At 37.1% G+C, this 27865-nt stretch overlaps 1 protein-coding gene across 2 annotated transcripts; it reads right to left on the bottom strand.

The window, feature by feature from the left end:
• Nucleotides 1-8: 8 nt before the first annotated feature.
• Nucleotides 9-26844, bottom strand: LOC144473759 (uncharacterized). 2 transcript variants are annotated; one of them, XM_078187946.1, is made up of 11 exons: nt 26514-26842; nt 23762-24307; nt 12018-12317; nt 10901-11125; nt 9406-9714; nt 8711-9010; nt 8199-8504; nt 7183-7485; nt 1615-1759; nt 1384-1544; nt 13-509 (listed from the first exon to the last, which is right to left on the bottom strand). In XM_078187946.1, exons 2-11 carry the CDS (start codon nt 23835-23837, stop codon nt 163-165), a joined length of 2472 nt encoding a protein of 823 aa, XP_078044072.1. In that variant the 5' UTR covers nt 23838-24307; nt 26514-26842; the 3' UTR covers nt 13-162. The 2 variants fall into 2 exon arrangements, with proteins under 2 accessions (XP_078044073.1, XP_078044072.1); XM_078187947.1 differs by lacking the exons at nt 1384-1544; nt 1615-1759 and having other exon boundaries at nt 9-509; nt 26514-26844.
• Between the last annotated feature and the right edge of the window lie 1021 nt (nt 26845-27865).

The raw sequence follows: 27865 nt of genomic DNA, 5'->3' as shown, positions 1-27865 counted from the left end.
ATTTTATCTATTCATTAGAAATACATTTTATTCCTATGGATTTTACAAATTAAGCAATTATTAAATCTATTAATATTTACATCTATACATATTAAATGTATTTTGTTAAAATTTTATTTACATGATAATTCTTATTTGTTATAACACTGAGAAGTTTATCATTTACATTTGAATATTTTCATATACTTTCGATGGGTTTCTATATTTTGTAACTTTTTCATATAAATGGGGACTTCTGTTGGGTATAATGTTATCAATGCTTGATACATTTTGTGTAGCTAGATTATTATCATTAACTCGTATAGCGGGAGTTTTTGTTGGATTCGCCGAATAGCGTTTCTCGTTTATTCGTGCAATACGTTTTCTTTCCGATGGAGGTATGGTTTCCAAAATACGTGTTGACTTCCGGACAAATAGACGCGCCTTACAAACCACTAAGACAACTACAGTAATCATCAGAAACAAAATTACAGCAGTTAAGGTGCCTACTATCCATCCCAGCCTCTCATCTAGAATAAAAAAATGAAGTATAATTTGTAATATAAGAATTAAATTGAGTATGCTTAAATATGGATACTACTTAATTTTATTATTTAAAGAATTAAAATATGAAACCTGCATCTATATTTCCTATGATAAATATAGTAGATGAAATTTTTTACACATTCTATTGAACATAAAAACAACATCTGAATTTTGTTTAAACTTCAATATCTTGTACCGTTCTCAAGATATTTGACAGAAAATATAATTTTGCATTTTCTTTAAGGGTTAAAAACACCGCTTAAAAGTGAATTATGGCAAAACGGAAAATTCGTTGTTATCGCATCCGCAATTTTCGCTGACTAGTCAACACTAGTCAACAGTAGTAGGTTTGTACGAGATTTCAAGGAGCATGCGGACGCGAGGGATGCCCAACGTAGACGCGAAAATAAGTTATGCAAGGAATGGGGGAGAACTTGCAAACACTGACTCAAATATATTCATGTACTGTGAAAGATTTTCTGTATATGCTACAGGATAAAACTAAAATTGGTCTAAACACATTTATTAAACACCATAATGCAAACTTGAATGACCAAATACTTTTTTTCGAAACATTGTTTTTTTTTGTATTTTTCAAGAAAATATTTGAAACATTAGATATATTTCGCGTATTTATTCAATAAAAGTCCAATTTAAAGTTACCGAGGTTTTTATATTTTTGCAATGGTATTAGAGATATAAAGAATCTTTTCTTCTAATATTAATTTGTTACTACTACTTCTGGACAAATACTTATTGCCAGAGTTTGCATATTCAATATTTAGGTGTAGAATAGTGTAAAAAGTTTAATCAATATCTTATATCGTTAAGCAAAATTAAATATCGAAAATCACATACCACCTAAGCTATTTAATACAACAACGGACGCGCTGCCTAATTCCGCATCACCGTGTTCATTAGATATAGTGAATTTGCATGTCCAAAGTCCCAAATCGGATTGATCGGGCTTAAATTCTAACGTGCATAGTCCTGTACCATAGTTCATTTGAATATTGTGTCTAAAAATTCAGAGAAATGCTTAAAAGATTTCAAATTTATTAATATACGCGATACAAAATTTTAAAGTACCTTCTGCTTCCGCTCATATTTTGATAAATATGAATTTTCGATGCATAAATCCAGTGGCATTGTACTTCCGATAACACAGTTTCGACTTTGCACGCTAGTGTGACCATTTGATGGGGCACAGCCCACACTGCCATTGTCACCGGTTCTAAAAATCATCGATCCTTTTTATAGTCAGTGTTTCATCTTTTCTTCTGCTTTATTCCTTGTACATAATTATCGATAGCATCGAAGTATCTTCTTTGGTGAAAATTCTCCGGAGGGAACATACATAAATATGGGTGCATCCGGTGCTCGAATTGTGCACAAGCAGTTTTGAGTGACTTTTTCCAATATGAGGGGTGGTGTTCAGTGCACGTATTCACATATAGCAACAGTAGATTACTCACAATTTTTGAAAATATTCCACTATACGAGTTGAAGACGATAAATATCCCATGGTTAATGGGATTATTGGTTACACACAAAGCATTCATCACCATAGTCAAAGGCCAAAATTTATCAATTTTCATCATTGTCCTTTCTGAACAATATAGAAACATTAATATATTGAAACAAATGCGGCAAATACGAATAAGAATGGCGAAGCAATACATTATCATAGGAAAAAATTTCACCAATAAAATATAAAATTCTATTCTATTAAATGAAATAAAAATTTAATTTTATTAGAAAAATTAGCATCAGCACACGTTAAAACCGTCATACATACGCGTATAAATGTCCTAAAATATTGAATACTATGAATACAAAGCGAATTATTGTACGCTTCAAAGTAAACTTAAATGGCCAAATACCTTTTCCAAGCATCGTTCTCTCTGCCCAGTCTATTATATGTCCGGTTTAAAGTAGCCAACAAGTTTTATACTTTTATTGTGGTATTTGAGGTGTAAATATAATCTCGTTTTTTTAAAATTCACTCGTGACTGTAGCTTCTTATTACCAGGGGTAGTATGTCACACAGAACTCGAAAGTTATCAGATTTTCAAACACAGTGCGACTTAGCCGTTTAATATAAGTTATTTTATTGTAATTCATTAGTATTATACAACCCCTGAGTAACATTGTAAACCCGGAGAATATGTATTGGTAAATAAAGAAATTGGTCGTTTTTCGGGAGTTGAAGTCAAAGATGTGAAAATGTGAAAGGGGTGGTCCGGTACGTTTAAATTTACATAATGGCAACCGAATCGGTTACCATTAATCGATCGACGAGTAAATTTAACCGTGCGCTACTGTAATGAGAAATAGGGCAGTCAAGTTTTCGTATTACCATTTATTCAAAGTAGTGTTTTACAATACCGGAGACAACGTTTAAACGCGTAAAAAATGCACGACTCAGTCTGGGTAACCGATTCACGAATTTGCTCACGTTGGAAACTTAACAATAATTCAATGGCACACGAGGATGTATTAGTTAATTAATAAAGCGTTCTAATGTTTGATTTCTTACACGCATTGCTGATTGGTACATAAGTACCGCTTTGTTTTGCATAAGTACGGTGGTGATACGCTTCGGATACGGTCGTACTGTCATTGAATCTGTGAACCATGTTCTATAGAGCAGGCCTGGGCGAGTTATTTTGGCCGCGAGCCACAAGCTCCCACCACCAATCCCTCTCTTTCCCCACTACTTCGGTTCCGTTACTATTCTGTGCTACAAGCGATGGTGTCGCAAGAGTGCGTGAGAGATGTTTGAAGGTGCATAGTGGGGACGGATCGTGGAGCACGTAAGAGGGGGAAGAGTCTCATTTGGTTCACGAGCGGTGACTCAAACAGGCCTGACCATAGGAGCAGAGCTGTAAAACATCTTGTCCGTGAGGTCAACGATTTTCAGTCCAGGACAAACGTTGATCGACGGGCTCTAGTCCCCCATTCCCCGAGGGCAATGATATCCCTTCCTTAGCTCCTCGTGAACCTCTCCACAAAACAGTGACAGAGATTGACTGGAAACAACGTCGGGGATTGAGTGAAATAGTTATAGAATGATATATAGAATGACATGAAAACGTAAACACTTTGTTCTTTCTCTTCTCACGTCTCCACTCTGCTAAGACTCTTGTCCGAAGATTCGCACCGTAACTATGCCCTCAGCCCGTTTGCCCTTGCCCGCCGCGAGGCACGTTGAACAGCTCTGCTATAAGGCAACGAGAAAGTTGCATTGCTCAAAACGACGACGAACATACTCATAAAAGGAGAAGCTTAACAGTAAAAATTGTCTACTTAATGTTAAGTTTAGCATATAGCTAGATATAATGAGTATAACAAGAATGTATCGTAGTATCCTAAAATTCCGCGTTGTGGTCTTATCGCACTACGTTTAAACGTGAAAGAAACTTTCGTCTAATGGATTTGAAATTTTATAAGCACGCAAAAGTCTCTTCCAGAACCTACCATTAAATAAATATTGTTAATCTTAATATTAAAGTTTCATGCGTAGTCCTTCTTTAAATAATCAGTAGCTAATTCGATTCAAATCTTACACATTGCAAACGTGCAATCAGCACATCCCACTTCTATGTTAAGCCATTAAAAAACTACTTCGTCGTTTATTAGAACTGTTTGCATACCAAACACTGTTGCTTTGAAAAAAATTTTCAAATCCTGATAATTGGAAGGATAATTTATGTAATTATCCTTTGTACCTGTTGTATTTATTTCCAATTATAAGCTCAAAACTATTTAATTACAAATTATACTTTCGTGCCTAGTTTAGCTGCATTAATTGTAAGAAGGAACTATTTTATTTATTTTATTATTTCTAAATAGTAGGAAAAAAAGCATTGTTAGTTATAATTCGTCAATTTTATTGATCAAGCATTGGATCGAATTATTAATTTAAAACATATCCGTCCCTTTCTCATTAAAGTTTCCTATTTTAATTGGCAAAAAAGACTTCTTAATGGATATTCACGTTATACGTAGAAATCTACGTGTTCGTTGAAGTCATACGAAACGATGTCGCGCAAACTGTATTATATTATAGTTCAAGATAAATTTGGCAGCGAGTGTTTCTTTTTCAAAGCGTGGTCTTGAACACTTTCGCTATCAACAGTGGTCTTCGACAATAAATAATACGCCGATAAAGACTAATACTACAGTTATACTAAATGCGTATAATAGTTTTATACGATTAGTTCGACGTTCGCATACGTCTCGGCTATCAAGTATACTAAATGCGAAGTCATTTGAGCGTAGCCCTGTCGTTGAGCACATAAATAAGAGAGATAATGACATTATATGACAGGTGTTATCGGGTGAAAAGTGCGCGAGCATGCCTTTGTGACCATGATAAGAATATACCCGTTATACTTTGTGTAGTGAAAATACTTTCATTAGACACTAATTGCTATTAGTGGGACAATCTCCAGCTATGATACATGCTTGGTGTTCTCTCTAATAATTTTATTTGGCACATAAAGAAAACGGATGGAATTATGAACTGTTAATTCTTCGTTAAGCTTCTGGGCAAATAACGGTGAAACAATGAACCGTAAATAGAATCTAAAGTCGTGGTTTCACTGGCAAAAGCTTAGCAATACCAAGCAAGTGTGTACAAATCCGCTTGCATTCAAATTTGTGTAGTATCATTAGAAGTCGAACCACATGTCAATTATTAATTACTTTATCAACAAGCAAGCAAGTAATTTTGTTACTCATATATGGGTAGTGCAACAAACGCTGTAACAATTTAGGGATATACATTGTAACGATTTGGGAATATCTATCAGTTTTACTAACTAGAACAGAATGGTTGGTAACAATAAATATTAAAATGGAATGAAAATCGAGCGATGGAAAGATGAAAAACGATAGAATGGTACCTATACATATACAGTAAAACGCCTTGTTGTCCGTATATCGACACAAAGAATGGCTTTGCAAATATTTCTGTATGTCCTATTGTTACGGCGGTATCTGCATACTTAGCACTCGATGTTTAGGCGACGCCGCTTTCTGTTTTCATGCAACAACGAACGGTATTAAAATAGCAATCGCTGGTTACGATCAAATGTGCTGGAATGTAATTTTTACAAAAATATGTTTCCTTAGCTGCTAATTATTTAGAAGGATTAGATAAAATTGATTTTTACGAATTTTTACGAGACCTGTAATTTTTTCAATTTTAATTTTCGTCATAAATCGTCATGAAAACAAAGACTCTTTTCAGTCAGTTGTTAAACAAATCGTCTCACTTTTTACACTGTTAGGAACCCCTCGTTACACGATTGCGAATAAATTTTGGGACCAGCTGTATAACAAAATGAATAAATTCATCATTAGAAAGTTTAATAATGGATTACATTGTCAAAGAAAGAAATCAATGCGATGCGTTATTTTGCATCAGTTCGCAAACGGTGTTAAACATCGTTATGTAGCAACAAGTATTTTAATGAAAAATCCAACAAGATTTTCGATAAAATTAAATAAAGAAAGTATTAAAAGGAATTCATTCTCAATTTTGTACCGATTTACTTGAGATTTTTTGAAGTAGTTTTTTGGACATGTTATTTTATCTCGGTTTCAATTCAATTCATGGATATGGAAAAAATGTTTTTAGAAAATTCTGCAGCTGGAAAAATATGTACGTGTTAAGTATTTCCATAAAAACTACACTTCAATGGAACTTCATAGAAACCAACGATTTATGCTACAATGAAATTCTTGCGAGTTTACGGTGTTAAGGTCCGTAATAAGATCATACATATACCACTGTGTTTAATTGCTCCTTTTGAAATATCTTCATCGAAAACTGTTTTAATGAACAAATATTGCCTTTTGTGATATCGACCGGAATTATCAATGTTCATTAAATGATCTGTTATGTACACACGTTGCACAGGGCGACTCATTTGACAATTGAGTCGAAACATTTCATAGGATACGAATGCCACAGGAAATAATGCAAAGTCTTTACAGATAAAATATGTCATAATGACTGTCTTGGAGTTCATGGAAGTGCAACAATGATTCAAAGCATGCACCGAAATACCGTCGCAATTTTATAATTGATTGGGATTCTAATCATTAGGGTTGTGATACTGTAAACTGCAAGTGAGTCGTCACCAACTGTAGAACTATTGACACACACACATCTACCATTGACAGAGAATGTTAAAGGTTCTGTTCCGTTCTAGGAACAAGAAAAGTGGATCTTCTTCATTCATAATATACTACATACAGACATACATGCAAAAATTTATATATATATATATATAAATTTTTACGAAGGCTAAACAATTTTCAAAATGTTTCTTCACTTTCTGCGGCCTCAATAAATTAAAAAACAATGTTACTTGCGTTCTAGAGTCTGGTGACTCATCCTGTACAATAATACGTAAAACACATAAAACACTACGCTCACACTGTACACACTTCAGGATCTATGGCCGACCGGTGATTTCAACCATGTCTCAAAGTTCTAGCAAGGGACGCGTATCGATAGTCGTGTCACGCATCTCACGTTGCGCGATTACGTCGACCAGAGATCCTCAGATCGATGATTCAATAATGTTTAATACCCCCACCGTGGAAGGAACATCACGAATCCATCTCAGGATTCGATGATACCTGGTTCCAGGAGGCTCAGCTTCGCCGGTGGCGCGTCCGTGTAGTTTTGTCTGCCCCGTAATCTGGCACCGCAGGTCCAGAGTCCTTCCTGTTCGGCGAGAGCATGGCTTAATCGAACGCTACAGTCTCTTGCCTCGGTCCCGAACGCAGGAAACTGCTTCACGACCACCGTGGTGTTCGAGTTTACCGGCGTCAGAGACCATCGACACTGTTCCACCACCGACGAGGTCACGCATCGGAGGAGGACGGAACCGCCGGATGATATTTGTATGTCCTGCGAGAGCTCCGAGAATTTTACCTCATCTGTAAAGAGTTAGAATAATTTAGAAACATTGAAGACATTAAAAATTGTTCATAATCATTACTAATGACAGAAATTTGTTCGAATTAATTATAAGAGTTATGCAGAGTGTTTCTATAAACGTATACCAATATTTGAAGGGATGATATACATCAAAATGTGTCAGAAATGTCATATAAACATAAGATCCATACATAAGATAATTTTCTTATAAATGTGTTCTGAAATACAAATGTATTTTTATGATGTCACGTTTATATACAAGAAGTTACTTTTTATCTGTGTTCTAGTAGAATATTGATTATAAAATAAGTTCCAGAGGAGAAGTATATCTGCAAAAATAAACATTTATTTTTAAAAAATAATCATCGAAAATGTGTGCCAACTACTGTGCCCTCCCTGATTACTGTATACTTGCAATAATTTTAGTTACACTAGAAAGAACATTATTAAATTAAAGATGTTGAATTTTTTAAATAAAATTGAATTTGTACTTTCTCTACGTAGAGTATATACAGGACGAGACACAAATTAGTCCCCACGATTCTTGAGCTAAGAAGTTTCAATTGTTTTAATTTAAAAACAAATTGGTTTTCGATCTTTGAATGGAATTAGGTCTGAAATTGGATGAATCAGCATTCGTTATTTTTTCACTCACTTTTTTATGTTTACATACATTGACTTGATGTTATACTGTTAAAAATGATGAAGTTACCTTGCTCGAAGACGGTGAGCTTGGCATAGGGAGAAGTCAGTACTGTGTTGAGGGAACTGATCGACACCTGGCAAGCCCACTGACCCTGTTTTTCGGCGTACACGCGTGGTATAGTGAGCGAACAATCTCTACCAAGGTCGCCATTACTCGGAAATTCCTGAGCCACGACTTCTGGATCCTCTCCGTGAAGTGGTTTCCAGGTCCACGTACATTTCTCGACGCGACTGCTTGTTATGCATTTTAATGAAGCCTCCGTACCAATCGGCGCAGAAGTATCCGACGGCATTTCAACGAAGCTGACTTTGGCTGAAACGACCGGAGATAAACGGATCAATTAATGGCACGTTCTATGTGAACAGCTTTATATTTCATTAAATTTTGACAGAATACTGAAAACACCATTCCGATCGGTATAGAAACTTTCGTACCATCAATGTCTAAAGAAATTGCTGTGGAATTTAATTGGATACGAAGAATGTGAAATTTTAACGTATCGTCAAAGCTAATGTTACCTGTAGGTAGTAGGCTAACGGTGGCTGGGGGCGCCCTATGCACAATTCCATCGGGTGATAACCGGACACCGCAGGTCCATAAGCCTTCTTCCTCGTACAAAATGTTTTTAAATCGTACGGAACAGTCGTGATCGGCTTCCTTATTCGGACTAAATTCCTTTACTAACAAAGGCTCTTGACTGGAATTCGTAGCCTTCCAAGACCACGCGCATTGAACCACTGGTTTATTCACCAGGCATCTGAGCAGCACTGATTCACCGGGTGCTACTTGAATTCCTCTGGACAGTTGCACGAACTCGACTGAGCAGCAGGAACGAAGACAATTAAATACGTGAACACTAATAGAAGGAATTTAACATAAATTTTCCAATGTGGAAAATCCTTGCATAACGAGTTCTTTTGCAACTCGATCGATCCATTTTATCTTTAATAATCTACTAACGAAGAAAGGATGATTCCCAAAACTATATTATTTCCTGGAAATTAGTGGTTCCCCCTCATTCTCGCAATAGAATTTAGCAATAATAATACACGTTATATTGCGTAAGTTTCCATAAAATTTGTAACTGTCAGCATACTTTTGAGCGGCAGTTAACATTACACCACTAGTGTTAGGAGACAATTTAACGTACGTCATCACTCCGAGATTCAAAAGAATTGCATATTCGCTTCCTGCAAACATCGCGTTCTCTTACCTTCCGATATGAGAAGACGAATGGGATTTGACTGCGCGAACGAGGAATTCAAATCGATCCTGGCGCCGCATGTCCAGTACCCTTCTTGTCCCGGTAATATGTTCTTGAACTTGATGCTGCAGTCTGTGCTGTCGTTACCAAAAGCTGGGAACCGTTTCACCTCGAGATTCCATGGTTGTGATTGGTTTAACTGCCGCCAGGACCATTGACACTCACGGACGGGTGACCTCATCTGGCACATTATTTGTGCCGAGGATTCTGCTGGTACTTCGACAATGTTATCGTATTTTGCAAATACCATCTGAAGACCTAAAAGCAAGCGTAGATAAGCATTATATCTCCTGATACTGGTGCTTCATGACATGTAAAATGTCATTGTAAATCCTTCTTTGTTATTGTACAATAACATATATTATTCATATAATTTATAATTTAAAGTTATATTTTAAAACTGTTTATAAACAAATAAGTTATTTTTCTATCGCTTCAAATAATATAACAATTAAAAAGTGTTTTAGTTATTCATCTATCATCCAAAAAGAAATTCTAGTCGTTCAGTTGAGTTTTAAAAGAGTTATGCCCTTTCCAATGTGTGCCGATACTTTTATTACTCAGTGTACATATACATGTGTATACATACATACATGTATATGTGTATTTTATACTAGATTACCCATAGACATGGTTGCTTATTTAGTATTTTAAACGTAGGCGTAGGTGCTAACTTTAGTTTCCAATATTATCCTGTAGACTAAGGTCGAGTGGCGGTAACGCATGTACAGTATCGGGAAAAGTTGTTTAGTAGTAACATGTCGCAGACAACATAATTCATGGTCATTGCAATCGACATGGTCATCCGCTTTGCAAGTAATTATCCAATGCATTATTCTTCAGTTCTTATTCATCGATTTATCAATTTATTCGTTTCCATTCGTTTCAAATTTTCAAATATTGAAGACTGTACGTTAAAAAATGAGCACCGTTACGACCATTTGAGTTGTAACAAATCTGTCGAATCATTTTTAATAAATTCGAGTAAATTTCATTTGAAACGGAAGTAAAAATTAACCATTTCAAATAATTTAATGCCGTTCTTTGAAAATAATAATTTCTTTTATTTCAAATATACGAAATGATATTATTTTAAGAAACCTTTTTTTTAAGAAACATTAATTTGCTTTGTGTAAAAATTTCTCTTCACAAAGATGCAACCCTGTTATACTTTACATATTATTTATTTCTTTCTTTACAAATGGTTATAATATAAAATAAATATTGGCATCTAGAAGAAATTGTTTTCAAAATTCTTTCCCGCTGTCAATGTTAATTTCAGTGACGTTATGTTAATGTCATCGTGAATCAGTGTTAATGAACGCTACTGAATACGAAGGATGAATTATCGAATCACGAAGTGTTATTCGATCGATTGATCATATATCGGATGTTAACGTCTATCTTGCATCAACAGTTTCGAGAAACAATGAACATTCCATACCCTGATTCTCATTGACGATGCTTAGCTTGGCAGGCTCTGTACTGGTGAAAGGATCATTCGTGGAAGTTCTTGCGGCGCAGGTCCAGTATCCGGTCTGCTCGTGCTTCGTACTCGAGAATCTTACGGAACAGTCGTTGCTATTGTTCCCGAAGGCAGGAAATTGTCGTACCGTCAACGGATTGGTAGTCGGCGTAGTTGTCGTTTGAATCACCGAGGCTGCGATGGCTATAAATTACAACGAGATATTAATACACGCCACGCGAGTGCCATAAGATTGTAATGAATGTTTGATCGAAATGAAACTATCGGGGAAAAGTGCACATTTTATTTCATGATAGGTATTGTTTCATTATCGAAAGTGTCAAAATCGTGCGACTCATTTATTTGAAACTTTGTGTATCACGAAGCAATGTTGTAACTCTTGTGTATAAGCAAGTGTTAAGGATAGTCCTAATGTCAGAAAGAGTTCACGCTATTTGTTCAAAAATGTAATAAATATCGAGCGTATTTGAGAGAATTACAGAAGACTATACATAATGTTCCAAACATTACGTTGCTTCCGGAAAACAAGAGGTTCTCGAGGTCATTTGAAGTAACATTTTTCTTATCGAAAATGTAATCCACGGCATTGCTTACGACTTATTCATTTGAAAAACAGTGACCAATGAGAGGCGAGCTCGGCTGGCGCAATTGTGGCCGAGTCAATGAGATCCATTAATGTAAAAATAGAAGCATTCTGTTGTATCGTGCGACAAAAACTTTTACGCGATCACTGTAATTCATTCGATTAAGCAAAAAAGACGTACTAAATGGCAAATGGCAAATATATAAATCTTTCTACACGTTACAGATCCTAGCTAAATCCGACCCACCCTTACATACTAGTATCGAAACTTTTTTTTTACGTCTGGAACACTTATGCTACTACCACGCATTTATATGTACGAATGAATGTGTTATACCATCTGCTTCGGAAAATTTTCTAACGTTGGTTGTGTATTCTTGATGGTAGTCTGTATGCTTTATCAGTAGAGTACAGGAAGTGCGTTAACTAATGACTTGTAGAATTGTATGTATTACAAATTCCAATAGAAAGGTTATAGAATTAAAGACTAACTCGTCGAGCTCGGTAGACTTTCGCTGTTATCCGGTAGCGGCAGATGAATCGGTGGTAATGGTTGCCAGGACCATTGGCACTCGGCCACAGGATTAGCGGTTCTGCATGCCAGAAGTATCGACGAACCGAGCTCTGTTTCTGTATGGTGTGGAACATCGACGAATAATACTGGAATCGGAGACGCCCTCGTTCCGGAGAAAATGTCATCTATCGGGTAACCTTGAACCTTAGGATCAGTCAAATTACTATTGATAGGCTTAACTGTGGTGGTCTCATCAGACTCCTCTGTCACGGGTACACCTGTGAACACATCGCAGCATCATCGTTTACAATCGAATCACCAATAGAAAGTTTTTCTTTTCCACGAACACATGTTAAAATTCCAATTGGATAAATCGTACAGTATAATAGCTTGTTTGAATAACGTTGTTACCATATACATAACGAATTCCGCGACAGATTTCCCATAATACGATCATGCCTTACTAACTTTCTATCATCTATAAAATAGTTCTTCGAGATGTTTTTAAATTATAGATTCCATCGATTTGAAAATCGAATTGCGTGTGTATCGTGAAACGTTAATCACGAGAACCTTTCTTTAGAGCTTTAATTGTTTAACACTCGGACAGCGGGGTTCGAGTCTATTTGAACGTAGAACGTAAATGTTGTTACTTAATTGTCTATTAAGGCCTATAGAGAAACCTGACATGTCTAGAAGGCGCATATGTTGAACAAAATTGATAAATAATATCATAGATAATCCTAAACATACCTACTCAGCCACATCGTTAGTAACATTGAAAAAAAAAAGAAAAGTATATTGTTTCTCCCGACAATATCGCCATCGTTTCCTTTGTTTGTTACAATTTATTTCACACTATATTTTTCGGTCTACCCATTTTTATGACACTTTCTAAATTGCGGAAATTATCGGAGTGCACCTCGATCACTGAAATATATTTCACAAATTGATATTACAAGCAGTTATATACTTATTACATTGTATAGGTCAGAGCCAGTAGATCCGACAAACTATTTCCATATCTTAATACGCATCGCGTATCAATATACATACAGTTATACACTGTATACAGCTATAGTATGGACAATTAATATTAAAGTCAAAATAATTTGAATAAAAATAAAGTTTCTAAACTCGGGACATACATGTGCTAGAGTCAGTCGTGCTAGCAGCATGCTCTAAGACTGTCCAAGGCCGATATTTAACCCTTTGCCCTTGAGTGGTGATTCTGAGACACCATCAAAATTCAATCACGTTCCAAAATCATGTTTATACTAACAGAGTTTAGATTTAAAAAATTGTTAACAATCAAACTGTTGGTATGAGTCACAAGAATCAGTTTCATATGTATAAAATATACTTTGGCGCATGAAATGGGAATATTATAAGCCAGCAAAATTATTTCAGATTTATAGTTGAAATCGCGCCGAATCGCGCCGTAATGCGAGCATTTTTCAGATTGAGGCGTCCGAACAAAAAACAGAATCACGAAGTTACTGGAGATATAAACAAAAATGTGGAGCACTTCGCCCGTTTCATGCCTTTGTTTACACGTTTCCCGGGCCCTACCGCCATTCAAGAAAAAACGAGTTTTGTTGTCTCCCGCGCTTCAGTACTAAGAGGTGACAAACGAGTTTACGCGTTTCCCGCCTACAATGTGTTAATTTCCGAACGTAGAAAAGAACGGCAAATAAAGAATAGATAACGCAATGTATAACCTTTTTATTTTTCATTTTTTGTTAGTGGGACATTTGCACTGCGATTGCAAGGTTTTTCTGATTAAAATAAGACATATATTATACGATATACTTTTTTGTAAGATTACATCGAGGGTTCAAATCCTGTGCAGGGTTGCCAGGGGGATATCCTTAAATGTCAGGTGGCTCCATCGGACGTGAACCGTAGTAACTATTCATGGCGCACATTAGATCAACATTCGTATCAATAGATCTCCACATCACCCATGAGGTTCTACTGTCAATCTTGTTTCCTTTGTCAATAGTATCCTCCTCTGTAGACCTTTTTCCATTGTGTCACGTGATAATTTCGGATCGGCAATAAATGTAGAAAATAAATCATGGAAACAGTTCTTGACTTGAAGTCGGTCAAAATGACCGATTCCACTCTTTTTCTTATAAAATTTTTTAGTTTATAAAGTCTTTTACATACGAAATTATTAAATGGATACCACGATTGAAGCATAAATTATAATACAAATGGCAGAAAGTCTAAATAAATCCAGTCTTGCCATTCTTCTAAAGCAAGACGTATAGCCGCTGTTCGAGCTCGGTAGGTTTAATGTTAAAGAAACTTATTGTTGAAGTTTGTATACATATACATATAAACGATATTCACTCTTTTCTCTAAAATTGCTATCTATGCGTGTAGGTGTATTTCACGTTGTATTTGCAGTCATATACTAGTAAAACTAAGCAAACTTATAGAGGAGGAACAGGGCATTTAAATGTCTTTTAAAACAGGACAATTGGAAGCAAATTTCCTTGTTTCGTCAAATTCGTAAGATTTGTCAGAGCTATATCAGGTTTAACATAGTAAAATTCATATAATTCATGTACAATACGTATATGTATCTACTATGTAGGACACATCAGGCAGGAAGCTATGACAGTCACGTAGCCAATCGCCTTGCGTCGCGCGTCTGTCACCATGTGCAAATAGACGCAGGGACGGAATCATAACGAAATACTTGTAAAAATGAAGTGCCCGACGATATACAATAGTAGGGAGCAAAATCGAGTCAACATTTTCAAAATATCCCTCTAACAGTTGCAAAAAATTCAGATCGTTTAGACTAGTTTTAAAAAAGTTATACCTCTTTGAAAGCGTCGATTCAATGTTGCTCCCCACCGTGTATAGAAAAGTATGTTATCACATGACTAGAATCTCGATCGATTTGTTGCATAATCGGCGAATGTTAACGGTTTTTCAAAGTCTGCCATCGTTTTCGATGAGTAATTAAGGTCGAATTTCTTTGATAAAGTGACCATGTACACTGTTCGATACATTCTACGTGGCCGGTATGTAATATATGTCCACCGAACTTGGTCCTTGGTATTGTCTCGTAACATTCGCCATCTCCATCTTAGCGTGCTGGTTTAAGGACGAGCATAGTGGTCGCTGACACTGGAAGGTCGTTTCCATTTTACATTGACACACTCATCGACTCATGATTTTATGGCGATACGTGCTGCTCCGACAGACCGGTAGCCGGCTTTCAAATCTTACTTTCGCCGTGTCGGCATTGTTCTTCAGTAGGCAGACAACGATCTAATTATAAGACTTGCCAACAACTATTATGAAGTTACGAAGCAAAAACCCCTTAATTCCTTCAACCCCTCGCACTATCGCTCCTTTCACGCTGTGACGATTAGCACTTATTCGTACTTAATAATTTTCTTAATAGGACCAGAAAATGACTGTTTCCCGTATTGTCTTTATCTACAATTGTTTCTATACTTTAATAACAGAAGAATTTATTTTTATTTCGATGTAGAAGAAATTAACCCTCTGCACTCGAACGGTGACTCTGAGGCGACTACCACGCCTCAAAATAATTTTTATGACAATACAAATTAGATTTAAAAAATTGTTTAGCGAAACTGTTGCTACGAGTCGCAAGAATCAATTTCGTACGCATAATTATTATACACATTATTGCATACTATAGAAATACATACCATGAGCCAGGAAAATTATCTCACATTTACAGTTAAAATGGTTTCGAGCACAAAGGGTTAATAATATTCATATTCAGTAGATCTTGCATAAAATCTTTACTACGAGTCTGACTCGTTATTGCAGTGCAAGGGGTTAACTTGAAATAGGCAGCGGTTAGTCCTCAGCTCATAACGCTCGTAACACTCGACTGTATATAATGAAATAATTCTTGTATTTGTGAAACAATAATTTTTTATTGATTTTATTATTACTGTAAAAAGACTCTTTAAATGTAATTTCACAATATAGTTTTTACTTTTCAAATGCCTATTTTATATTTGTGCTTCATATATGTACACATAATTCATATAATACATAAAATATAAATTCGAGAAATCTTTGTTAAAGAAAAATATGCTGAAAATATTTCGATTTGTTTCATCCTGGAATTTCTTACAACTAAAAAACAGATATTCCTTGTCAATCGACATTGATTCTTTTAGACGATGCACACACTACGTGTCTTATCTTTGCGCGTAATTCGAACCGCAAAATGTAACAAAGCGACTATCCAATCAACTGTCATGACAAAAGAACGCGGCGCGACATCGTTGACGCCATTCCAGCGCATTGCGTCTTCGCGTAACACGAGATCGGCCCCCCCTGTCCGAGAAAAATGCTCTCTTCTTATCGGGCCTGCCTTCTTGGAAAGACTTCGCACCTGTTCTCGGAACAGTTCCTAAAGAATTCGAGGCGAAAGTTTCTTAATGACACATAGATTATGGAACTTCGTGTGAAATAATAATTGTTTTAGTAATTAGTAATAAGTAATTATAATATATAGTATATATATACACTATAATTACTTATTATTATTATTATTATTATATATGCTTAAATTCTCCTATTATGTTTAAGACATTGTATTTGAACTATGAATCGTTACACTTTTTAGGAAATTCGGAAGAATTAGTTCTGAAACAAGTAACTCAGAATGTACCTACGATTACTTCGTCGGTTTTACATTAATTACCACATTGCAATCGAAATATTTCAAAGGGTGTTACGGAGAAATTAATATTTAACATTGTACTGGATGAATTGAAATGCAGAAAAATTTCCACGTGGAATCTTCATTTTTACGCATTTTCTCAGTCGGATGTTTGCATCTCGCGGCGAGGTCTCTCGAGGAATATTACAAAACCAGCTTCTTCTCGTACCTACGCACAGCAAACTCATTAGTTAACGTTCCAGCGTAGTTGAAACAATCGATGCGCGACGATCACGGTCCGCGTTCATCGGCGGACGTGTATTTTCCTGTTAACGATTGTCCTTGGCTAGAATTAACCCCGGAAATCTATCAAAGAGCGTCGTGTTTCCGTTGTTGGATCTCGTCGCGAATACTTTAATGACAGAGTATTAATTCGTTCGTCTTCCCGTTTTCTGATTTTCGGAGAGTGCAGCACACACGCTTGCAGAGATGCAAGCTCGCGTGTCAATATCGAATCGTATCGATAGTATGACAAAAATTATAAACAATTCATTCCTACTTATTATACCATTACGGATTTGGATGCTTTATTTTTTTATACGTCCTATTCATGTAAGAAAGCAGTACATTCTTACGATCGACGGACACCCAAAATCACCATTAATTTTTTTTAATGTAATCATATAATATCTTATGCACAATTCGATGTAAAAAAAAGAACTATTACGTTGGGAGATATTTTAATTTTAATATCGCGCATCCTTGTTATCAGTGCATAAGTGTACAATTGCGGACTATACAATGACATGTGGAATTTTTACTTTCAGGATGTGGAGGATCTCTTTTTTTCGTGGCTACCCTGGTTGGTACCAGTGTACCCTGTTTATCGACTCTTGTCGATCGACACTCGCAATTGTAGCTTCCGTTTCGATTCGAGTCGATAATGAACACAAAAAAACTGGAACGTCGGTATTTCTCAATCGAGCTATCGGTTACATATGTCGCTCCTCCTCGCATGTTATCAAAGATTCTGTACAGACAACCTTCCATGTTGTCTCTACGCATGTCTCGATTCTGTACCGCACAGCCTAGGCAAAGTTTACTTCAAATAAAAGTAAGAAATAAAGTCTCCTGTTGATAGAAATGTGTACACATATTTAATACACATAATATCAATTTCGATTTTTATTTCGACTCATAAAATATGACGAGACAGCAATTATTTCTGGCCAGACCTAAACGAGCAATATAAAATGGTAAAAGTTTGCTTTCGGTTGATCTTTCAGCTAACTAAATATTTATTCACGATATAGTACCTGACAGTTGACGTGATTTATAATCATTTTACGAGAGAAGACTGAGGTATTCTTGTTACGTAATACACGCCATCAAGTAATTTACGTTGCGCAAATTTGTATTAACTGCCCGGCGTCACGAAATTCATGCTAATTGTCTATAACTGAATAACATAATGTCGGCCAATATTTTATGAAGCATATTTAGCCTTTGATGTTCAACAGAATTGTTAAAACCGTGCTTCCGGTAGAGAAGACTCGTTACGCAGTCTTAATTAAATAGAAAATTAACCGACCAAAAATAGTCGCGATAAATTATACCGTAGAAAGAGCAAGAGCGTCCATGGAAGATATAAAATTGAACGGTTTAGATCGTAACGCAAAATCGTACGATACTTCCCGCGCAGGGAGAACTACACTTCCCTTCCCCACGTGTTTGCATTCCAGAGCGATGTTTCACTAAATGCACGCATTGCATCGAGTTTATCCACCTTCCGTAGAGGAACCAGTTCTTTCGGTTCGTGGGCCGTGGGCTTTGGGCGCAGGGCTTCTCTCGACCAGATCGGAAACGTTTTACGAGACGGCATTCAAAAAGAATCGACAAGAATCTGTCTTGCCAAATTATTACGACACGGCTGTTTATCCTTTTTTCCTTGCAAATATACAAAATCTTTCATAAGAAATGAAATGCATTTTTTTACCGAGTCAAAAGTCGTCAAAAGTCACCAAAAGCTATTAATAATATTTCAGATGGTTAACATTTGTTAGAGGTTTTTTAAAGGGTTTATTTATAATTTTAACGTTTCTTTAGGGGATTCATTTTTCTGCAAATGCTAGTGAACAAAGTGAATCAAAATATAAGTTAATTCCGAGCATGAATTCTTTTTACGGGTAGGTAAAAAATACTTATTTTTATTCTTAGTAACAAATACATGAAAATGTGAATTTGCATTCGCATTTGCAGACTATTAATGAAAAAAGTTATGATTGCCTTTATTTTTCAATACAGATGACTCATTAGAAAGGTGTATGAAATATTTTTTCTGCATTTTAAAACTAGTTTCAGTTTCACGTAACAATTACGTACGTATATTTAGAAATTTGTAGAAAGTTGCTACTTTTTATTCTACGACCGTAACTGGTTACACTTACGATACTTTTGAGGAAAAAATGCGTGGCTTCAACATATTTTTGTCCTGAATGTCTTACTTGTGAATCATTTTCTCTAGTCAGACGTTTCTGAGAAAATATCAGTTTTGACATATTATTCCTGATAATTTTTGCTACTGGTAGAAGGCAATTCAATTTAATATCTCTGTATAATTACATTTTACCATGCGTTCCATGCGAAATCAATGACCTAGTATAATATGACCTAACTGTCCAAAATTTTTTTAAAGTTGCCCTTATTATTCTTAAAAAGGACGGATCAAAAAAAACATTTTTCACGATACTGAAAATATTAAAATTATTCAAGGTTTGATTTCACTCATCAAACCAAGAAACGGTACTAGAAGAACTATAGTTGCTTGCAAAGTTTCATAATTTTTGGATTTTAAGAACTGATAAATCTTTCTTGGTAGACCGGCCTTACTCGCCTTTATCGAAGTTTATTTAAGAAAGGTCAACTAGTCGGAGTTAATGAGTAAGAGACATATTTGAACGCGTCAATCGCTCGGTAGCAGCAAAAACGGTTTCGTACGGTCTAGGAATAGTTTTGTTTGCCTTCGCTCGCCTCGGCGCCTTGGCAGTGAAATTCCGATTCCAAGGTAATTCTCTCCGGCACGACACGACACGGCGGCACTGCGCGCCCGCGGGGCGGCCAACTATCCTATCAGGACCTCTTTTCTCTTTTCCGTGTCGGTCGCGACGCAACGATTATATTTCATTGAGAAGTTTGGTGGTCGCTGCGCCGCGCTGGTGGGACTGGCACGTGGATCCGGCTACTAGGTCCGTGCCCGTTGACCGGTCACGCGGAAATTTATGTTGGCCGTGCCACGCCGCATCGTTCAGCATTGAATTCACTTTCGTCGGCAACGCGTATGTCGTTAGAATAACAAACCCGCGATGACGATTTTCGTCTCGCGCGGTCGCCATGCAGTTGCGGCCTTTGCTGTTGCTATTGCCGCTGCCGCTGCAGAGTGGTCTAAACATTTGTTTTTCGTAGTCGAAATACAAAATGTTATAGCCACTTCAGATAATTATGAGCTCAAGGATATCACTCGGAAAACATTCAGCACAATTTAGTACAAAATGCATTACATTAACTCAACTAGGTTTGTTAATGTTTCTTCAATATTAATAGATATACTTTCATTATTTAATTAATTTTTAAAAAACTGCACTCTTCAACATGATTTTTGTAATGTCCAACGGCTGATCCTTGCAAAGGATCGCTTTCCGAAACTTGAATTCGAAAACGAATCTATTGTATCACATTTATGATATTATATGTTTCTAATTTACGAAAAATTCTTTAACTGACGCAAAAACTGATCACGGCGTCTGATTCGATGGATATTTATGAAGAAGAAATTATCGAGAAAAAGTGTTGAAGCCGGTTTACATTCGTTCGGGTCGAGAAAATATGCGTCGGCAACACGTGCAGACGCTTTGCCACCAAACAGCCATCTCTCGCCCGTCCATCTATTTTCTTAGCAGTATCGTAGCTATTCGTAACAGGTACCGCGGGTCCTAACTAATATGAACTCATCTGATGCACGCAATAACGTTAGACACATTAGGAGACATTTTAATTTTATTATTTTAATAATATTTAATTTTAATATTCCATGTAATCTCGCATAGTATTATTATGCGATTATTAAGAATCGCATTAATTACTTTAATGTTGGCAGCAGGAGTAACGTAAATGGAAAATAAGAAAGTACCTATAACATTGTGCTAACAAATGTACAAATGTTTGTCTATGCAGGCTTCGATAAGACATACGTCGTTATCGCATGCATTAAATGAGTTCATACTTGTATATTAACTGTTAATAGCGGTATCTATTATAAGGAGCTACGGCACTGCTAAGTCGAGGTAGACGAGCGATGGAAGTTTGGCGGCAATGAGTCAGACACGCGTTGCCAATTTCCTGGATCTACACAGATTTATAACCGCAGCGACGTATTTTCTCAATAGCTTCTTTTCATAAATGTCTATAGATTCAGATGCCATAGTCAGTTTTCATGTCAGGTACAGAACACTTTGTAAATATATTCATAAAATAAAATATTAAATATATTTTGTAAATATATTATATTGACATATAGCGTAGAAAATACGTTCTAAGGAATTTTTTTGTTAAACTTTACAATCATTTCACGCTACTCAGAAACATGAAATACTATAAATATCGTAATTCACATACCCAGAAATCTTTCCTCTATTTTTTAAGACCACTTACAAGGAGAGATTTCCAAGGATGAAGTTTATTTTTGGAAAAGATATCATTTTGACTTCATACTACTCTTGCTGGTGTCGAGATGAATTCTGCGATCTACTGCACTATAACCTATAATCTTGAAACAACGCTACAATCATTTTAGGCCAGAAAAACGGATTCCTAACCAAAAGCGTGCTCGCGCGCTACGATATGTACATACATCGAGCATGAGGCGCGCGACGACAAAGCAAAGTCACGACGATCTCGAGCGGGCAGAATCAGAGCGAAACGCGAACCGTCGCCTAGAATCGTTCGCTGGCTCGCCTACCGTTGGCGTTCGCTCTTCGTCGATTTCAACGGCGCGACGGTGCTAGAAACGTAATTGACTGCGTCAGCAACAAAATAGAAACGTTCCTCAGTCGTTTGGAACGTTTTTTGTTCGAGCGACCAACTTTTCTAGACGATCACGGGAGAAAAGAAAGAGTCGACGAAGCGACCGGATCATCTTCGCTTTCCAGGCGAAAGAGAAACGTATGCGCTGTTACTCTGAGAAACAATTCTCATATATTTGCTGGATTTACGAAAACTTTTAAACCCATTTTCTGCGACAATTGCAACCTTTATTTGAATGCTTTGTAGGGATACACTGCCGAAACTGTACGAAATATGTTCGTGTCAAAAGTATGTTGACACTTTTTAATGACATTTTCGGTTGAAATTGGTATTACATTTTCGTGAAAGTCGAGCTTTAAAGTTCCTTCGTTCTTGTAGATTTAATTATCGTCTATTCTTCCGCCATAGTTGTCTCCATCCAAGTTAGTATGTATTTTCAAACATTGTTTGTTCTGTTTGTAAATGTTCGTAACACTAAATTAAGTTAGTTCGAACTCGTGAAAAAGTATACATACGCCAACTAACTCGTTCAGTATTATCGTAAGCGAAATTTTCGGTGAGATCGATTCGATCGTATTCACATTTATTAATGCAAACGTTTGGCGATTGTAGTCGGGTGTACACGTAGGCGTGCAATTGAAACATTTACTATGAAAAGTTTCATAGAACGGCAATGAAGAAGTGGAACTTTTTACATTACCGTTCAGACGGAACAAACAATTGTTGGTAACAAGAAAAACAATTACCTTCGTGCTTGTTACTTGAAATACAACCTATGTAAAACCATTTACAAATTAGATGCCCCTTGTCAAGGTTTTAATATAGTGTTGGTTGGCTATAAATTATAATTTTGTTGTAGACTACTTTCGCGTATTTTTTTTGGAACTTTTAGCGAAGCACTACTTTTCTTAAGTTTTTATTGAGTTTAATCAATCTCTTTCTAAAACATAGTCCTTGGAAATAATCGGGCAACGAGTTCGACGTTTGTTTTCAAGCCATTAATGTCAAGCTTGACGAATCGAGTCGTTTTTCAGTAACTTTGATTGCATTTAATGGCAGTCTCGCGTGAAAATTATCGTTGGATTAGCTATCTATTATTTTATTATCCTTCAATAAATACACCTGTTCCAGGTCCAAGCTGTAGGCAGTTAACAAATCGCTTATTAAATACTGCTTACCCTTCGAAACATTTAAAAATCAGAAATACGTGTAATAATTATGTCATTAATTTTTCGAAAATTGCATATGCTTTCTTACTTTACATTGTGCTAATTAACATACTTTACAGATATTATACGATTACAATACAATTAGTATGAATTACGAACCTTCTTGATAAAAATATAATCGAGTATATTTAGGATTATTTATCATTTTATTTATTAATCTTGATAAAGATATTTTTTAAAGTATTCCCTCTAGACACGTTAATCCTAATGCATCGTTTGAAAATTTCAATTAAACATCAGGAAAATGTTGATATATTGTATATTCTAGGTTAACGTTGACAGAAGTCTCGCCATCCGAATCGTTACCATATCAAAATAAAATCATATTAACTTCTAAAGCTGTGATGAAATATGATGATGCAGGATACATTATTAATACATTTTGGAAAATTAGTGTGGGCCTACGTTTCTACATATACCGTGAAGCTTTATCTCTTCGCATTCTTGTATCCTTAATGTGATTTTAATGATACCGTAATGATACTGTTTTCCTAATAGCAGGCACAGCAAGGGACTTGCGAGCATTAGACCTTGGCCAAAGGGCGTGGTTGTTATTTTTGTAATTATTTGTATTTAATTAGTTATCGCATGAAGTGTGCAAGGTTTTTTCGCTTAAGAGAAATCCTAGCAAAGTAAGCAAGAGATGCAAGTGCATTCTAGATGGCTTTAAAAAATAAATGTTTACAGATCAAATTAAAATTTTCTCGGATCTAAGGAAAAGTATCACGGGTGGTTTACTTACCGTAGGAAGCGGCGGCAAGGCACACCAGGAACAGAAGTAGCCGGGTAAACATTTTGGAGAACACGTACAGCGTCATCTCCGGTACCGCATTTATTACCGAGCGTCCTTGGGTGAGGATCGAAGCCTCGTGTTCCACAGGACCAATCGAACTTGTTACGCACGTGTACTGCTGCCGAAACGATTCGTCGCGTACGATTTGTATCCGCACGACGATGACGCATGTAAAACCCCCCTCTGTGTCACCGTTTCACGATCGCGTAAACGTATCTCAGACGCAACAACGATCGCACATTCTTCACCCTGCACTTCTGTTGAATCGTTTTAACGACGACGATTCGACTGGTACCGGTTCTTTTTCTCGCAACTCCCTTTTTTCTACACTTCGATCGAAGTCACAGAGATTATCCTCCGGTATTGGTCAGCAGTAGTCGCTGATGATTTTAGCCGCTTCCGTTTATTCTTTGCTTGAGAGGAGTCTCGATCGATTTCTTCGATCAGGCCGCGACGATCCGAAAAGCTGCACTCCACGCGTTCGGTTTCTTTCCTCTATAGCGAACAACGAAAGATTCTATTGAGAGGAGTCTTCGATTAGGAATGGAACGTGGATGGGACCGATGGTGGGGAGTAGGAAGGGAGTGGGGCGAGTGCAAATAAGAAACTGCCACGATACATCAATAACGGAAGGATCGTCTAAAAGTACTTGACCTTCTTGGATTGCGTGGAAGGGAACGGTGTCGAGAGAAACCGGTGTAACGCGCGAAGGTGGCTAAGAAATTTTTATTAAACTACCTGGTCACCAAGTCCGTTCGTCAATTTATGACGTAGTACGGTTATTGCAACGTGATGTTGATTCATAAAGGTAATATTCAGTTGTTCCGTAGATAAGCGTGGCTTTATTGTTCCAGCGAATTCACGCGAAATCATTTTTATCGTTATATCTACCTCAACGCGAATATATGGACATATGTACATGTATATATGTTTTATATATGCATTATAATTGTCTATTTATACATCTGCATACATTATATACTTCTAAGTTTTTGGAATAAAGAACATAGTAAAGTATAATACTAAAAATAGTGAAGATACGAATCAGAGATTCAACTTTATGCATCAGATCTGTCCTTTATCTATATGTATTTCAATTGCAGATTGTTATATCTACACAAATTGTGTACGTGTAAATTAGAGTAATATTCTTTTTCACGCATTACAACATACACGTAGTTAGACAATTCTTGGAAAACTGGTTTTTACAATGAAAAATATTTGTGTCTCAAAAATCTGTAACAACTTGTAGGAGAACATAAGTAATGGATAATCAAAAATACATACGAATATCACATATAATGAATAGATTTGTACTTTCGACAGATATTTATGTAAAGGGAAATATAATGACAAAAATCATTTTAATTAGCCAGCGCCGCGTTTTAGGCCATATCATATGTCGGTTTTAATAGGAAATAGACCATGAGTTCACGGTTGCGTTACGCACACAAAGAAATATTCCATCGCACGGTATACATTTTTTGTAGATGCTTCATGCGTGTTGAGAAATTAGTATAAGTAGGATTCAGGTTTAGGAAGTGTCGTACCTAAAATTTCAAATTCAGTATTAAATGTTTCTTTTTGAATTGTGTCTTCGTAGAGCAGTCATTTTCTCTAGTTAGAGATACAATTAGTTAAAAGAAACTGCATAAATGCGCCTATGGGATTTATTTTGAAATTTAATTAACATAAATTTACAGAATACTATTTTAATTAATTTTGATAGATTTCAAATTTTAGATCTAATTTTTAGATTTCAAACATTTGCTAATTATTTATGAAAAACTAACATCCTTCGATAATCTTCATGATTGTCTAATATGTTGTTAAGATCATCGTTTCAAGTAGCGATAATAAAATTTCGAAAGAAGATTTTAAATTGTAAGACAACAAATTACTTTTCGTTGTAAAAAAATGTAATATCATAGTTAGTGCTACACCATACCCTATAAAATCGCCGATTATCGCAACGTTGAGATGAACGACGCTAATCAACAATCGATCAGAACGCAGCCAATAAGCGAGAACGATGATTCGAAAATCTGACGGAATTATGCGAATTTCCCCCTTTGAAAGGCACAGATACGTGAAATTTCGTTGGTCGAGTGAGATCGCGCGAAGCCCTGCCCCGTCCAATTATGTTCCCGATCTGTTAAAGTTACTCAAACGTGAAACAACACCGTTTCTCGAATATGTGTCACGGTAATTACCATATAATGGTTAGTGTACGCGATCGCGCTAAAAAGAACGATTTAAGAAAGCGGCCGTACACGTATTCCCTTGAACTTTCCTCGAACGCGAGTAACGGAATCGAGCCAGGTGATTCACCGATCTACCAAAAGATTGAAACGCGTTCAATGCTGTAGCACTACGCTATCGGCCGCTCGAACACCACCATCTCTCGATCCCTAGATCGAACTAACGCGATTTCCCGCAACAGATTGCAAATAAAACGGCAAAAAAAGTTGAATATTTCGAAAGTCAGACAGAACGTTGTGTTTGGACTATCGCTTTCCCTTTAAATTATTCTGTTTCGCCTGACAATGCGCAGAGAATAAACACGAAAGCGGGCGCTCTGCAAAACCCACGAGCGCTACAAAACGATTCTCGGCCGATCCATAGAAAGCCTTCACCGGAATTATTTTTGTTCGCAAATGATTGTACGAACGCCGTACAGGGATCACAAGGATTTACTCACTGCCACTATATCCTTATTCCATGAACGCCTCACACTGTTTTGTGCATCACTTTTCAAGTACCGATCAACTCACGAGCGCGCAAATCTAGTCCATGAATATGCTTCTCTAGGTTATCTTCTATCGAGGAAGCGTAATCTCGCGTTGGAATATAAACTGCTCGATTGGCGAGGTGTTTGTGACTCACTGTGCCGACATGCCTTGTACCAGGGACACGAGAAACGATAACGCGGGACCGATCGTCCAAGGGAAACTCTGGGAATCCCCCGCGAACAGGCTGTCGCGTGCTCGAGTGTAAGCACCGTGACTGACTGCAACTGCAGACGTTGGAACGGACGATGGTCGCCGCCGGTCGGCGTTTTGTCGTTGACGATGTCGGTGTCGGTGTCGGCGTGCCGGTGTTGGTGTGGTTGTTGGGTGTCGTTGTCGGTGTTGGTCTCTCTGTGTGTGTCGGTGTCCGTGTCGGCATCGGTGTTCGATGTTGGTGAACAGTGTCGGTGTCGATGTCGCAGTTGGAGTCGGAATCGTTGATGGTAACCGTGTCGAAATCGGAATTGTCGATGGCATCGGTGTCGGGGAGTCGGTCGGGGTCGGTCAGAGTTGGTTAGAGGCGAAATCGGAATTGGTTAGAGGCGAAATCAGAGCTGGTGACGATCGAAGTTCGTGTCGGAATCGAAATCGGAATCGGAATCGAAATCGTTAATGGTATGTGTGGGTGTCGGTGTATGTGTCTATTTAGCGTCAACGTATGTGCTTCCCAACTTTATCAGTCACAAGTGGGGGCCAATGTTACCAGGATACGTACCAGTTGCCCCCTCCCTCCCCCCTTACGCCCCTCCATCCTGCTGGAAGGAACGAGAGCTCGGTCGTGACTCTCTCGTCATCGGTAATTCCACCTTCCACCTCCTTCCACCTGCCCGACCGTTCGGTAGAAACATTCCTTGGTCCCAGCAGGGGAATCAGGTGTATCCCGAGAATTGTTTCGATACACCCTTCTGCTCCGGATACACGGGAACGGGCCTGGTTGCGTCGTCCGGCGGCCTGGAATGTTGCACTGTCTGCCGGCAAGCTGGGTTTTGCGGCTTCCTTGAAGCGGTCTCGCGCGGAATTTGATGGCGGTGAACGGATAAGCGTGGAACTAACCAGGGGAACAGGTGAATCCTCTTCTGCCGTGACTGCGTGAGACGGGGAACGAAGATTGATCCAACTGCTCAACTGTATAATTGTATAATAGAATGATTTGAGAAAACTGAAATTCTATTTATTGAATGATGGAATGATGAATGACAAATGACTAAAATTATTGCGAGTAGCATTAGTGTACAAATTTTTTCGGATCCCGATATTGTATTTA

This window comes from Augochlora pura, chromosome 7 (assembly GCF_028453695.1).
Source record: "Augochlora pura isolate Apur16 chromosome 7, APUR_v2.2.1, whole genome shotgun sequence".
In the NCBI taxonomy this organism is placed as follows: Eukaryota; Metazoa; Arthropoda; class Insecta; order Hymenoptera; family Halictidae; genus Augochlora; species Augochlora pura.
The sequence above is the reverse complement of the archived record's forward strand: the minus strand, read 5'-3'. Positions and strand labels throughout refer to the sequence as shown.